Source organism: Frieseomelitta varia, unplaced genomic scaffold, assembly GCF_011392965.1.
Source record: "Frieseomelitta varia isolate USP_RPSP 00005682 unplaced genomic scaffold, Fvar_1.2 scaffold_826, whole genome shotgun sequence".
Lineage (NCBI taxonomy): Eukaryota > Metazoa > Arthropoda > Insecta > Hymenoptera > Apidae > Frieseomelitta > Frieseomelitta varia.
This window is the reverse complement of record NW_025110619.1, coordinates 17,056-31,606: the sequence shown is the minus strand read 5'-3', so window position 1 is coordinate 31,606 and position 14,551 is coordinate 17,056. Positions and strand designations below refer to the sequence as shown.

General features: G+C 45.1%; 2 protein-coding genes across 3 annotated transcripts; both read right to left on the bottom strand.

The window, feature by feature from the left end:
- Positions 1 to 79: 79 nt before the first annotated feature.
- On the bottom strand, positions 80 to 6,411 carry LOC122536376 (protein scabrous-like). Of its 2 annotated transcripts, none has more exons than XM_043668698.1 (4): positions 4,407 to 6,411; positions 3,914 to 4,253; positions 933 to 2,144; positions 80 to 884 (listed from the first exon to the last, which is right to left on the bottom strand). In XM_043668698.1, exons 1-4 carry the CDS (start codon positions 4,634 to 4,636, stop codon positions 465 to 467), a joined length of 2,202 nt encoding a protein of 733 aa, XP_043524633.1. In that variant the 5' UTR covers positions 4,637 to 6,411; the 3' UTR covers positions 80 to 464. The 2 variants fall into 2 exon arrangements, with proteins under 2 accessions (XP_043524633.1, XP_043524634.1); XM_043668699.1 differs by having other exon boundaries at positions 80 to 873; positions 943 to 2,144.
- Positions 6,412 to 7,605: 1,194 nt separating this feature from the next.
- LOC122536375 (inositol polyphosphate-4-phosphatase type I A) lies at positions 7,606 to 14,484 on the bottom strand (the record flags this gene model as incomplete). The annotated part of the gene is made up of 12 exons (XM_043668697.1): positions 7,606 to 8,191; positions 8,714 to 8,981; positions 9,463 to 9,785; positions 10,275 to 10,492; positions 11,084 to 11,349; positions 11,572 to 12,824; positions 13,028 to 13,211; positions 13,293 to 13,453; positions 13,594 to 13,680; positions 13,841 to 13,956; positions 14,075 to 14,216; positions 14,303 to 14,484. Coding segments are annotated over 12 exons (3,333 nt in total), but the record flags the coding sequence as incomplete, so codon positions are not given.
- Between the last annotated feature and the right edge of the window lie 67 nt (positions 14,485 to 14,551).

Below are 14,551 nucleotides of genomic sequence, written 5' to 3'. Positions count from 1 at the left end.
GGGGGGGGGGGGGGGGGGGAAGGAAAAAAAGAAACTTGGAAACGACGATGACAAGAAAATGACGATGAGAAAAGCAAATACCAAAGGGAAAAGGCAATAGTATTTATTTCGTACAAGGAAGTAATCAATCGATCGATTAATTCGTCGTTGTTCGACAATTTTACCTCGCTAATATCTTCGTATATTGTACAATTACGCGATACATTACGCGGATGTACGTACGTGGCGTATATGAATGTTGCAATATAGAATTAAAAATATGTATTTTCCAACGAGCGAATTGGCAAATAATAATGGAGATAACACGATAATTACAGGTAGGAATTAGAGGTAGTACCGTCTTCTCGTTTGTGTTTGAGTGTCTGGATCGCTTGCGAATTAACGAGCAGCTGCGACGCGGCGATTATTCATAAAAAAAAAAGTCTTTGGTATCGAAGAGAAGGAAGATCGAAAGTCGAAAATCGCTATCGCGATCGACGACGACGACGACGACGACGACGACAGTCAAAGTTCCTGCGTACAGACATTTCCGAAGAAGCGATGGACATCCATTGATTAGTGTCGGACCGGAACCACGTAAGGCCCAACGAGTATTTCCCATTGAGATTAACGTGTTGACATCGACTGAACCACCATCCGCCGCGGTAGTTTCTCGCGCAGTGAGTCGCGCTGGCGTCCATGTCTCGATCTTTCGCGCTGAAAGCCATTCCGTTTTGATAGGAGAGGGCGTCGGTCGCGTTACCGGAGTATCCGCGGACCTCGAGCCTGTAGCCGGTCTCTTCGGATTCGACCCTGAAAGACTGGTACTCGGCACGCCAACGTTCCCCGTAAATGTCCGTCATGTCGATTCGAAGGCTGGTGCAATCATCGTCGTCGTCGTCATCATCGTCGTCGTCGTCGTCGTCGTCGTCGTTGTCGCCGCCGCCGCCGCTGCCGCGATCGGTAGTGGTGGTGAGCCTATGAAGGACTTGGTTGCCAATCCAGTACTCGCTGACGGGCGAGCCGAACCCGAGGGAATAGTCGTGCCATGTCCTGTCAAAGTCGAGAGTTCCGTCGACGCGACGCGCCACCACGATCCAACCTTCGCGGCAAAACACCAACATCGGTCTGCCTCCTTTGCCCACCTCCAAAAGTCGCAGCCCGTCCGCGGGCTGATCCTCCGTCGTTGGCTCGCAGTCGCCGGTCAGATTCCTGCCGATCAGGTGATACCGGTCCTCCAGCTGTTGGAAACTCGAGAACGACTCGTCCGACGACGCGTTTGTCAGTCGATCGATCGCTTCCTCGTGTCTGTCGCTCCTCTCTTGGAGTTTCGACGCGCTGACGCTCAACGCCTGCACGGTGCGTCGCAGGTTACCCAGCTCTTCCCTGGTCAACGACAGCTCCGCCCCTTTCCGAGCGGCGTTTATACCGAGCCGCGTCAACTCTCGCCTCGTCAACGAGTTGTTCGCCTCCATGGCGTTCTCCAGCGATCGCAACGAGTCGACGAGCCGCAGGCCCAGCGACTCGTTCACCTCCCTCGTGAAAACTCCGCTCTCCGTGACGTTCGAGATCCTGCCGGCCAGCTCGACGCCGGCCCTCTCCAAACTTTTCACTCGCTTGGCCAGGCCCGCCCATTCCTGACTCTCGCACGCGGCCACGGCCGCCGCCGCCGCCATCGCCACGCGCTTTTCCAACGACGTCCGCCTCTGCGCTGCCAGAAACACTTTACGCTCGAGGCTCTTCAAACGATCCTCCAGCCGCGTCCGATGCCCCTCCTTTCTCTTCGAGTATCCGCTTCGAGTGTGCTTCCTCGCAAACCTGCGCCGAGAGGGCAGCGAGTCGCGTGAGAGGGCCACGGCTGTACCCTGCTCGCCGTTGCTACCCCTCGTTGTCGTTCTTGTTACTGTTGTTGTTGTTGTTGTAGCGCTGTTCTCTTCACGATCGTTGGCTCTCCCTGTTCTCGTCCTTCTCTCTGCTTCCTTCTCCTTGCCTCTCTCTCCTGCCTTTGTTTCTGCTCCCCCCTCTTCTTCTTCTTCTTCTTCCTCTGCATCATCATCATCATCATCATCACCGGCCCTCGTTGGACGTTGAACCGGCGAATTTACCAGGTTGGTCGAGAACGACTCGCACCGAAGAGACTTTACCTCGATTTGGATCGAGCTCAACTGAAATTCAAGTTTCATCGTGTTTTCAACGCAGCTTGAGAGGTTCGAACCTCTCGACGAATGGAACGACCGCGATCCGCGTCGGCATTACGTTTATGATCGGCAGGAAAGATAGACGATAGACAGACAGACAGATTGGGAGATTGGCAACTAGAAACACCAAAACTACCGAGACGAGCAAAACGTAAAATTTCCATCAGAGACGTTAAAGTAACAAGAGAATCTTTGTAACACGGTAACATAGAATATTTACGTTTTACATCTGTGAAATGTCCAAACTCGAAAATTATCGCTTGGTCATTTTGATCATTTTGATCATTTTGGTAGTTATAGTGTTGACGAAGGACAAGGAAGAAGCAGAGTACAGGATGGAAAGAAAAGTTTGTCCGTGGCCATCGTAAAGATGAATTCTACACTTTCGATCTGATGGAAATACACGTAAAGGTTCTGAAAATTGCATTTCAAGCTCAAAAAAATTTTTTTCTAGCATTGTATTCCACTCGTCGCAAAGGTAACACTTTTCCAAGGAACTATAGATCGAAATCTAATAGCTCACTTGAAAAATGACAAAAGAGTCTCTTCATTTAATCATTCAATGCTCACAGCGACTTTATGGGTCCTCTAGCTCTTTATAAGTTAACAGCTAGTTAACTCACACTGATGCTACAACTATGATAAATCAAACGTCAGCAAAGCCTAATCCAGAACCATAAAGTCGCTGTTAGCACGCACACCTCAGCAATGTCAAACTATTTTGCCATTTTTCAGGAGAACTTAGACCTATGGTTCCTTGAAAAAGTATTACGATTCGTAACGAGTGAAATACAATACAAAAAAAAAAAAAAAAATTTTTCTTTCAATTTTGCGACAGGCTCTTTACAGGTACATGATGTACCATCAAATCGAAGGTGTAGAATTCATCTTTGTGATAGTCGCGGACAAACTTTTCTTCCCTAGCCTGTACAGGACAAGATCGATGAAATTCCTCCGATGGGATCGATGGGAATTCAATCGACGGCCAAGCGAGCAAAGAATGTTGAGCAGCAGCTGCGAAACGACGCGACGATTCGCCAGTGAGAAATCGATTTCTGTTGGTTGGCTAACGCGGCGAACGGAGGGGGAGGGAGAGTAGCAGGTGTTTCGGTTTCTCGTCGACGTTTCACGTGGGCACGCAGGCAAGCAAGCAAGCAAGCAAGCAAGCAAGCATGTACGTCGAATTACTGTATTTCTGCAGCTGTCCCGAAACGAGGTGTAGCGAGCAGAGGTGAGGAGCGAAAGGACACGAGAGAAGAAGAGAGAGGAGAGTTTTAGGGGTGGCGAAGAGAAGCGCGAAAGGAGAAATGGAAGGAAAGAGGAAAAGAGGTGGAAAAGTGGTGGTGGTGGTGGTGGTGGTGGTGGTAGTAGTAGTAGCAGCAGCGTGAAACGATGGCAGATGCGTGCGCGACTGCCGGGGAATGAGCGGCAGGTGGCCACGCGGCTCGATTCAAGGATAAACAGGAAAAAAAAAGAGAGAGGGAAGAAGAGGAAGAAGAGAAGGAGGACGACGACCAGGATGGCAAAGATAAAGAGAAAAAGGAAGAAAAATAATGAAAGAGAAGAGGAAGAGAAAGAAGTAGTAGATGATGGTGACGATGAAGAAGAGGATGAAGAGAATGGCAAGGATATACATATATATATATATATATATAGAGAGAGAGGGGGGGGGGGGAACAAGAGGAAAAGAGAAAGAAGCGTTAGTTAGTTAGTTAGTTAGGGGTTAGTTGGTTTACCTGACTGGCAATGTCGGCGCAGGTGCGAAACAGGAGGCTAAAGCGTTCCTTCACCGCGGCGATGTCGACGCGAATGGTACCGAGGACCGCCTCGATCTTGGCGATTCTGCCGCCGAGATTTCGAATTCCTCTTCCAACCGCAGCCACGTCCCCCTTCAACAGGGCGAGCTCGCCTTTCATCCTGGACCTCTCGGCGAGCTCCTCGCTCGCGTTCCTCGTCCGCAGCACTTCGGCGATTTCCCCTTTCAGCTCGGTGACCGCGCTTCCCAGCCATCTCACGCGCAACCTCTCGTTCTTCGCCTCGTTTCCGTTACCGCCGCGCAGCGAGGTCACTTCCTTTCTGAGAACGAGAGAACACACCGCCCACCACACATCAGAGATTTTGCTCGTGAATCTCGAAATCGAAACGTTACGCGCGCGCGCGCGCGCAATCTGCTCAACGACCGATACAAACAAAGGCGCGACCAACAACAAACATTGTGTTTTCCTTTACCTCAGCTGTTTGATCTCGTTCTTTAGGACAAACAGCTCTGTGTTCTTCTCGATCGCGCGCTTCAAGCTCGCCTCGAGAGCGTTGTAGTCCTGCTGCCGATGATCGAGAAGAGCGTCCACCTGCTCCCGTAGCGACCTTATCGCGTCCGAAACGTTCTCGTCGCCGTGAACGATCCCGACAACCAGCAACAACGTTACGCGCAACAGCCAACAGCCTTTCCTCCTCCTCATCCTCGTCCTTTCCTTTTTTTTTTTTTTCGTTCGGCGAAACCCAGCCTCGAGAACCACCGTTCAACCGATATCGGTCGACCGCTTCGATGATTCCTGCCGCTTCCGTTTCCGTTTCCGTTCCCGTTCCCGTTCCCGTTTCGTTGGATATCACGGATATCCGGATCGCATCGACGACGACGATCGGACCTTTTCGTTTCCCCCCTTCGCGAGAGGATCCAACGTCCAACGAGCGAATCGCTCGACCACCGAAACCTTACTGGCTCGACCAACCAGCCGCCCTACCAGTTTTATATCCTGTCCTGAACCATAAAAGGTTCGGGGTGGAGAGCACGAGGAGCAGGTGTCCGCTCGCTGACGCGGCCGACGCGCTCCAATGCCGTGCATTGTCTCGTGCCTGCAAGCTGTCCGCTCTCTCCACGTCTCCCTCTGTCAACCTCCTCCACGCTCCTCCATTCTCCTCCATTCTCTTTCGCTTCTTCGCTCGCCCTTACGTCTTTCTCCATCCTTGCTCCCTCGTTACTCTCCTTGCTCCTCGATTTAGGAATTTATTCGTGATTCACGTGATTTCATTTTAGAGCGAATCGAACGACAAACAAAGACACCCAACACACCAAGACAGATCTTGGCGAGTGAAGATCCTCCCCCCTCGCGTTTCGTCCGGTTTGTACGCGTAATACGCAAATAAGAGGATAATAGTTTATTGAGAAAATACATACCGTTACTCTGGTAGTGTCTAAAATTTCTACGCTTCTTTCGAAAATGTCGCTCGCGGTCTCGCACCTACGCGGCTTGTCATCGTTAGTCGCGCGGTTGCGAGCCTAGTATAACGTTATACACGTATGTATGTATGTGTGTATGTGTGTATGTATGTACGTACGTACGTATGTTGCAAACATCGGTCCTGATCGATGATTTTGCTACTTTGATCGAGTTGTAAATTTCCAAAGGGGAGAGCCTTTTCCTGAGGGAAAATCTGTAACGATCGACAGCCCTCGTCGCTACTACGCGCTACTGAAAACAGCAAAGTACGACGACGTAATCGTCGATCATCGAACGACGTAACTTTGCCGACTAAAATACGTACACAACTAAGTACAACCGCCCCTCCACTTACGTGATAAATTAGAATTCTATTTACGCGGTGCTTTGCGGTACGTGGTTTCAATTTACGAGGCCAGAAGATGTACGCCCGTCCCTCCATTTTACGCGGCACTGTTTTTAAAAAAAATTTTACGCGAATCTCCCCTTGTGCGGTGCTTTTTATATTTTATACGCATGAAAAGCATCGGTAAGACGACACTTAATTTAAACATGCAGACGTTAGTCTGTCAGTTTTAACAGCGGTATGTTATTCAAAACACAATAAGTGAACACAACGTTTTTACGACACTGTCCAGATTTACACTTTGTACTGTAATCTCAACTCGGAAACAAACGTTTAACAAACGCGAAGAAAAAGAAAATCTATGTCTCTGAATGTGAAAATGAAAATTCCGCGCAAATGGAGGGACTTGTGTATCCTACTTGATGGAACACGACCATTGTCGCAAAGCACCCTTTCTTCTAAATTTATACCTCAATATGACGGGCGATGATATTTTGTTATTATCATAAATTTTCGACTGTTTATCAGAACGCGCAGAACACGAGCCAAACCACATGACAATGTATATATACAGGGCGTATATTTCGTAACTTATGGGACCCACTTCGGGAGTATTGATTGTACGCCTAAAAATAATGAAAAAAAGTCATATAAATATATGTCCTATCTGTCTTCGTTTATAATGAATTTTATAAACAGAGCAAACTCTAGTAAGCTAGTTTTACCAAGGATGGTATATTCAACTTTCATAAAAATCATAATTGAGATGAAGAAAACCCACGTGTTATTGTGCATTCAAGACATCAACACCAGTTTAGTTTAAACGTATGGGCAGGAATAATTGATAAATTTTTAATTGGACCTTTTTTTCTTGATTGGAAACTAACAGGCGCAAAGTACGTTGATTTTTTGAGCACGCGTTTACTCGAAATATTAGAGGAAGTTCCAGTCGGTATTAGACTTTGTACGCGGTTTATGCATGATGGAACTCCGCCGCGTTTTAGCCGAGTGGCTAGGCAATTTTTAAATCAACACGTTGCAAATAAATAGATTGGTCGTGGAGGTCCTATTTGCACGGTCTGCTCGTTCTCCGGATTCGAATCCATTAGATTTTCATTTGTGGGGACATTTGAAATCTACTGTACACGCAACATCGGTTGAACATGCTGAAATACTACGAAATAAAATAGAGCAAGGCTTCCGACAAATTCGAGAAACACCAGGAATGATAGAGAGAGAGTAACCAGATGAATGACAAGACGCGTGCAGGCTTGTCTTCAAATGCAAGCCGGTCATTTCGAGCATCTTTTGTAAAAGTAATTAAAACAGAAAATTCATTATATCTCATAAACGAAAACAGATAGGACATACATTACTTATCTGACTTTTTCTTTTCGTTATTTTTAGGCGTACAATCAGTTTCTGAAATGGGTCCTACAAGTTACGAAACACCCTGTGTATGTATATATATGTGTGTGTGTGTGTGTGTGTGTGTGTGTGTATCTACTGCGGGTGCTCGTCGAGAAATTCCCGCCAAAGATTTCCTCCCAACAATTCTTCCAATTTTCGAATTTTCTCTTTCAAATAAATTTCAAAAGCTGTTTGATTCCCAAATAAACTACAACGTTTGTGCGTGCTGTGCTTTTTAAAAGAGTCAAACTTTGTTCTTGATCAGAATCAACCAACCAAATTCGCGTATATTTTAGACATGTGATTTTAAACGCAACAATGATCGAACATTACTTCATTGGTTCGTGCTTCGAAGGTGTAGTCGATTCAAATACAACTCGCATTTTGTTCGTGTTTCGCTCGCTCTCGCCAATCATCGTCGGGGGATAAACGGATCTTGATAAATTACAACAAATTATATCGTTATATCGTTATATTGGCACATAACGCGAATTTCGATAAAATTCCTATTCCATTTCGCGTGTTATACTCTTAATCTAAGGTGAAATTCTATGTACAGAAATAATAAAAATACATCGTTTCAAAATTTCACGATCTCTGTATTAACAGGCGATGGTATCAAACGAAATGGCACTCTATCTCTTTCGTTCTCGCGTAGAATCGAGCGCGGATGCGCACGCGATCGTCTCAAAGAATTTGTTCGTTTCCGTAGCGCGACTCGATTACGAATCCTCGATCGACTTTGTCAAAAGAACGAGACTTATTTACGTGTAATTTGTACGAAAAAAATTATTCCGTCTGGTATAATCGAGTTACTTCGCTTCCTCTCCACCTCTCTTTCTCGTTTTTTTACTCGAATGGATCCCTGTGCCGCGCGTAACACGCGACAAGGTCACGAATTAAACGATTAGGTTTGCGCCGATCCGTAGGTCCCTGTCGGTGGCCGATACAGTTTCGGAAATGTCAGTATTTGCAAGCTGTTGAACGCGTATTTCCGAATTCCGATGTTCTTCCACGTGTTCTCCCGTCGACATCCTTCGCTGTAACGTGAAAAACAACATTATCGTATCGTCGAAACAATGATGCAATACTATCATATCATAGTAGTAGACTCCCGTTGCAAAGAAGCGCGTTGTAAAGAATCATGTTGCGCTGTGCGAGAATTTTTCTCGAATAATCTAAAGTAGTGACACGTTTATCGAACGGAACGATTATTGCTATGTAATAAAAACTTTCTTTTTTTTTTTTTTTTTATTTCATAGAAACTTGACTCGTGTCAAAATGACCGTGTCAAAAAACGAAACAATTATGAAACAAAGAAAAAGTCGGTGACGATGATGCATTTCTTCTTCAAATCGAAGAAGAAGAAGAAGAAGAAGAAGAAGAAGAAGAAAAAGTAGAATTCATCTTCGTGATAGACACGGACAAACTTTTCTTTCGAACAATTCCTGTTACGAGGAATCGCGTCACATGAAAATAGTAGTCGCAATATCTTGCCAATATCTAGCACTCGCATTATACTGAAGTCTACTGTATACTGTGGATGAAGAGAAGAAATTAACCTTCGCATACAGTCGAGCGCTTTCGTGTATTCGTGTTCGGCCAGGTGATACTCGGCGCTCAGGATGTTCACTTGCTCCAACGTAACTGACATCCCCGTGCGATCCTTCGCACTTTTACAGCTGGTAAATCTCAGGCCGCGCATTCTCCGACAAATTTGAGAGGACAATTGCAACACTTCCACGTTCTTGTTTACTTTCGCTTGAACGCTTGCCTTCAGATTGACCATCAGCTCCGCCAATGTTTGGCCAAGCGGCGATCTCGCACCAACTATTTCCAATTCAAAACGACAAGTAGAGAAGAGTGATCGTCAAAAACATCAAGATCACAAGACTACATATTGTTCAGCATTTTTCTCGGAAAAAAATAGGAAAATACCCGCGACTCGTCCTAAATTTAATTTTAATTATTTCTCTCGTTCGTAACTCTAAAGAAAATTGTTTCAGATCATACACGTTTGAATTCGTCTTGACAGTCTTTTTCACACGACAAACAAACAAAAGGAGCATCCTATATAAAAAAATCAAAGGTCTTAATTTCTAAAGGTGAAAAATATTGTAAATATAAGAAATTGTTACACAGTGCTCTGCTGTGTACAGTTTGCTGTATTACAGTAAACCACTACTTTGTTTCTACAACTTTGTTTTTTTCTTGTTTTCCCAGTTCCGAGAAAAATTTCCTGACCAAAAGTAACACCCTGTACACTGTCGATATATGTATTTAAATGGAGAAACGAAGAGCAAGAACTCACGTCGCGTCGACAGTGTCTCTGTTGGCAAGTTGAGTTTCTTGAATCGCAAATAATACTCGTTCAGTCTTTCGAAATTGTCCATATTGCTTTTCTCCTGGGGTTTCGTCGTTCCGAGACTCTCCGCCAGTGAAGCCATTTCGTTGATACCGACGTTGAAGAAAACTGGGGTGACGTTGAAGGAGATGGTTTGCCTGGAAGTGGGAACCAACGGCAGCAGAGAATAGATTGCATCCGGCACGGGCAACACGACCGTCAACGCCGCTCGGGAACCAAGCACTCTTGGTAGTGGTTGTTGAAACGGAACGTTGCAATTTCCCTCAAATCTGAAACCAGTGACACCAGCGACTACAATTCTTGCAATTCTGTTCTATTTGTCGTTGCAGAGTATCTGTTCACTTGTATATACGCTTGTTGGGATGACCAACCCGGACGACACTGAATCTGTACACTAACACTGACAATGAGCTAGCAATCCACATAAAAGTGGACTGTGAATAGTTACTGTGGATAAGGGCAAGATATATATATGGGCAGATAACCAAATATATATATCTAAGGACATGCTTTAGAGACATTAAAAAGCATTAGAGATTCTAAATCATTATAGAGACATTCTATATCATTAAAAGCATTAGACAGTCTATCGTTAAGAGTATTCCTAGACTTTTTACATCATTATAAAGACATTCTACGTTATATTCTATATTGTACAAGAACATTGTCTAAATCATTCTATTTCATAGACCACGACTGTAACAAGGAATAAACTCTTCGAAATTATAAGCGTGTTGACTCCATTAGACGGTGCTAACCTTGGTTCAATCCCGCACCTGGTCAGCGTGAAAGTTACAGTGTGCATATCCTCGACCGCCACGGTCATGTCTCCCCACATGTCGATCTCGTCCCCGTAATAACTGAGAAGTCCCTCGAACGAGACCAGGGGGCCAAGAGTGGTCAAAATCAAAAGAAACATGGGGTCGGGTCTTTGACACCAAAGCTTCGCCATCAGTCCCGATACCAAGCTGGTCAACTGAAATCACGACTCGAGATTATTACAATAATCTATCTATACTGTATCTACGTATGTATACAGCATGTAGTATAGTAGAGCATTTAACCGTAGAATTACTAGAAAGATGGTCAGAATGACGAATATAATATAATTTTCCATGGAAATTTTATTATATTTATAACAGTATATTTGTAAATGCTGTGAGTAATTTTTAAGAAAATACATTGCTACAAGCTTGTGTTCTATTGTGTTACTACTAACTTTTTTTTGCATTTATATCTTGCATTTCAATTTCTTTGCTACGAATATTTAATACTTTAGTCGTTAATTGTCATTTTTTCCGAAATTTTCAAGGTATTTTTTTTTTTTTTTCGCGCAACTATGTATCTTTTTAGTGTCGCTAGTAAAAAAACAACACGTGAAAGAGATGTGAAAAGAGCATAACTTTGAAATGACACTGATGTCCAAAAATTGAAGTTTTTCTCTCGTAATTGGTCCAAGTAACCAAACGATTAAGCAATCAAGAGAACGATAAATTAAAGGAAGAGTATTCGAGAGAGAGAGTGAGAGTGAGAAAAAAGAAGAAACGAAACAAAAACAAACGCTTACCGCTTGACTAAAGCACACGTCTCGTCTGTATCGAACGTTGCAAGCGCGTTGAGCTATTTTCGGGTCTTCTTGTACCCTGAACACCGAATGCGTCAATCGAGCGGTTTTCAATAACCCGTCCATAGCTTGTCGTAGCTTCTTCATGCTCGGTCGGAGCTCGCTCGTCCAATCAACAATCGTGGCAAAATCCAAGCCTTCGGTGAACTTGTTCCTTTGTCCTGAATTACTTTTAATCACTCTTGTCATCGAATCAACAGCCTGGCATACTTTACAACAAACACGGTACATCAAACAGGAATAAAAACGAAACGAACAAACGACTAATAATAAATAACAAATCGATCATTTTCTATTTCACTTGGTTCTCTTTCTGAATTCATTTTTTTTTTTTTTTTTTTTTCTTTCAAATGGAAAATGATTTCAAACCTAAAGATACACAACCATGTAACTAGGAGTGAGAACGGAAAATCTTACTTGGTTCGACTTACCTTCTTTGGCTTTGGAGAAGGCTGGCATCTTTTCCGAGCTTGAGCTCGGTTGTTGCTTAAAATTTGTACGACTGTCGGTCGTCGAGGCGTCGAGCAACTTGCTCGACTCGTCGTTACTCTTAACGTCATTTTTCGGCTGAATCGTCACGACGTGGACGGTCTTGCCGCGACTGCTCGAAATGCATCCCCTCAAGCTGTGCGATCGGCCCACGACGTTTTTATTCCGCAGCCGTACAGCCGGGCTGCTGCACCTTCCGCAGAGAAACTTTACTTTCGACACCAAACACATTACACTCGCCTCGATGTTCAGTTGGGTGAGATCCCACGGTTCCGGCTCGTCGGTGGGCTTGTAATAATTGGCAGACGGCGAGTTGCACATCTTTTGAGTATCCAGGAAGCGTTTGCACGGGTCGATGTCGCCTTTAACTTCCTCCTCTCGTCCCTCGTTATCCTCGCACTTGGTGCCAGCTGCTACGATAGTGTCGTTTCCTACGACAGAATCGTTTCCGTTGTTGTCGTCGTCGTTGTCGTTGTCGTTGTCGTTTTCATTGTCATTGTCATTGTCGTTGTCGTTGTCGTTGTCGTTGTCGTTATCGTCGTTTCGATTGGTCGTTTCCGCGCGCGTTTCGACAATCACCGAGTCTGTAGCGTCGTTTTCGACATCTGGAAAAATAACAAAATTTTCTTCCTCCTTTCGATCGCCGGCCCCGTTATCTTCACCTTGGTGGCCTTGCGTCTTGGAATTAACGCGATAGGTCGAGGGAAACGAGGCCGTGAAGCCGTTCCTCTCGCTCTCCTTCGTCCATAGATCTTTCACGCATTCCGGAGTGTCAGGCGTAACAAAGTCGTCAAAGTCCGGACTTTTCAGGTCAAAGTTCAACTGCTGCGTGATCCGTTTGAAAGGAGAGAGCGACTGGTTCGTTTTAAAGTCCAAGTTGAGAGCATTGTCGTTGGAGGTTTCGTGAATCTTGGCCACTTTATACTCCTCCAGGAAAGTCAACGCCTCCTCGACCAAGCCAGGATCCCACAGACTGAGTAAAATTCTCGTCTTTGTGATCATATCCTCGCAAATTGGCAACATGCCGCTAGTTTGCTTGTCTTTGGCGAGTTTCATCAGTGCGCGCATAGCGTCGACAACGTCTCGCCGGAGTTGTTTAATCGCTTGAATAGCATCGTGCGCCATCGTTATCTTCGACGTGCCTTGATACAACTGATTGCCACGCGTTGGCGATTCCTTTAAAGCTTGCAGCAACCTGCCAGACAGTTTAAACAAATGGTCAGAACTATTTCTCGTACCTCTCCATTTCACATAATCATCTAACTACTAATCATCTATCGAACCCGTCTCTCTCTCCCTCTCTCTCTCTCTCTCCCTCTCTCTCTCTCTCTCTCTCTCTCTCTCATCCGTTACACTGTTCTATCAATGACCATAGAATCATATAGATATACAAGTTACCTAATGAGTCCGCCGTTTTTACTCTTATGCGAATGCGCGGTGAACGCTCCGACAGTGATAAAGTCGTAAAATCCACATCTGTTTAACGTATCGTTATGCACCCACATTCTCTGAAGATGTAAGTTAACAGGTGCAAATTCGAACGTTCTATCGTTCCTACGTGACGATCGCTTGAAATAACTTCCTACAGACGTTATTCCATCATCACAACGAGACATACAAGTGAATTGGTGATTTTCATAGTGATGACATGTGGTGGGCTTACCTTTGAACGCAGCCAAATTCTCTTTAGCTTGCGAATAAAGATGCAAAAGATGCAGATGCCGATCGAGCAACTCGACTTGCCTCGTGTGCCAGGGTTCTCTCAGTTCACCCATACCGGCCACTTCCTGCAGCAGTTCCTTCTCTTCTTGAATCCAAATTGCACTGCAAGGACAGAAGAATCAGACCTCTGACGATTCTGAACGAACGAGATAAAATACGACCTGGCATTTGCCACTTTGTTCAAGCCGAGAGACCAGACTTGAACGAACTCGTGGAAGATTTACGCAACGAGGAACACTCACAGTAAATGCTGCGGAAATTGGAAACAAAGTTTGCTCTCTGCCATGATTTCGTGTACGCAAATGTCACCGCCTAGGCCCGAGTGAAATCTGAAACGACGACGCACGGTTGCTGCAAAAGCAACGCTGACAACAAAGAAAGAAAGAAAAGAAAGAAAGAAAGAAAGAAAAAAAAAAATAAAAGAAAAGAAAAATAGAGAAAAGGAAAAGAAGAATTACGCGTAAATTTAATTGATCGTAAAAGTTATACCTGTATGTCTGTATGTACGGATTGGCAAACAGGAGCTTCAGCTGTCCTTGATGCGGCAACTTGATTTTCGTTCCCAATCTAGGCGGTAATGATTGCGATCGTCTGTGCGACAGTACCTAGGAGAAGCCAACACACACACACACACACCGGAATGCAGGCAACGAAAATGAGGAACTACAGAAACGGAAAGTCTGGGGATGAAAGGGGAAAGTCTTACGATCAATCGGTATTTACCTGATGGTTCATCGCGGAGGAGGGTTCCTTCGACGGAGTGCTTTCCGTACTGTTCCCCCTGTCTTCCGCTTCCAAATTCCACACGTTGATCGTCAAGAAACCGACGGTCGTTGTTTTTGCCGATTTCAACGGTATCCTTAGCCTAAAATCGTTCAATAACCGCTAGTCAGAGACACGAGCAGGCGGAACGAGCAGTGGAATGGTAACGAAGATCGCAGGTAAAGTTACCTGGGTGTATCTTGAACCGCGTTCAACGTAACGATCGCGCTCCCGATCGGTGTCGCCGTTTGACTCACGCGTTCCCTGACGTCGTACGCCGTTATCCTCACTTTCGTCTCCAAGGTCAGTCCGTCGCTAGCTCGGAAGCTGACAGTCGTTAGAAAACCAGGATTGCTGCTTCGCTGCAATTTTTGTCAAACAAATACAGATAGGAAAGGAAGAAGGAAGAAGAGAAATACAAGTCTTAACGACAGCGGG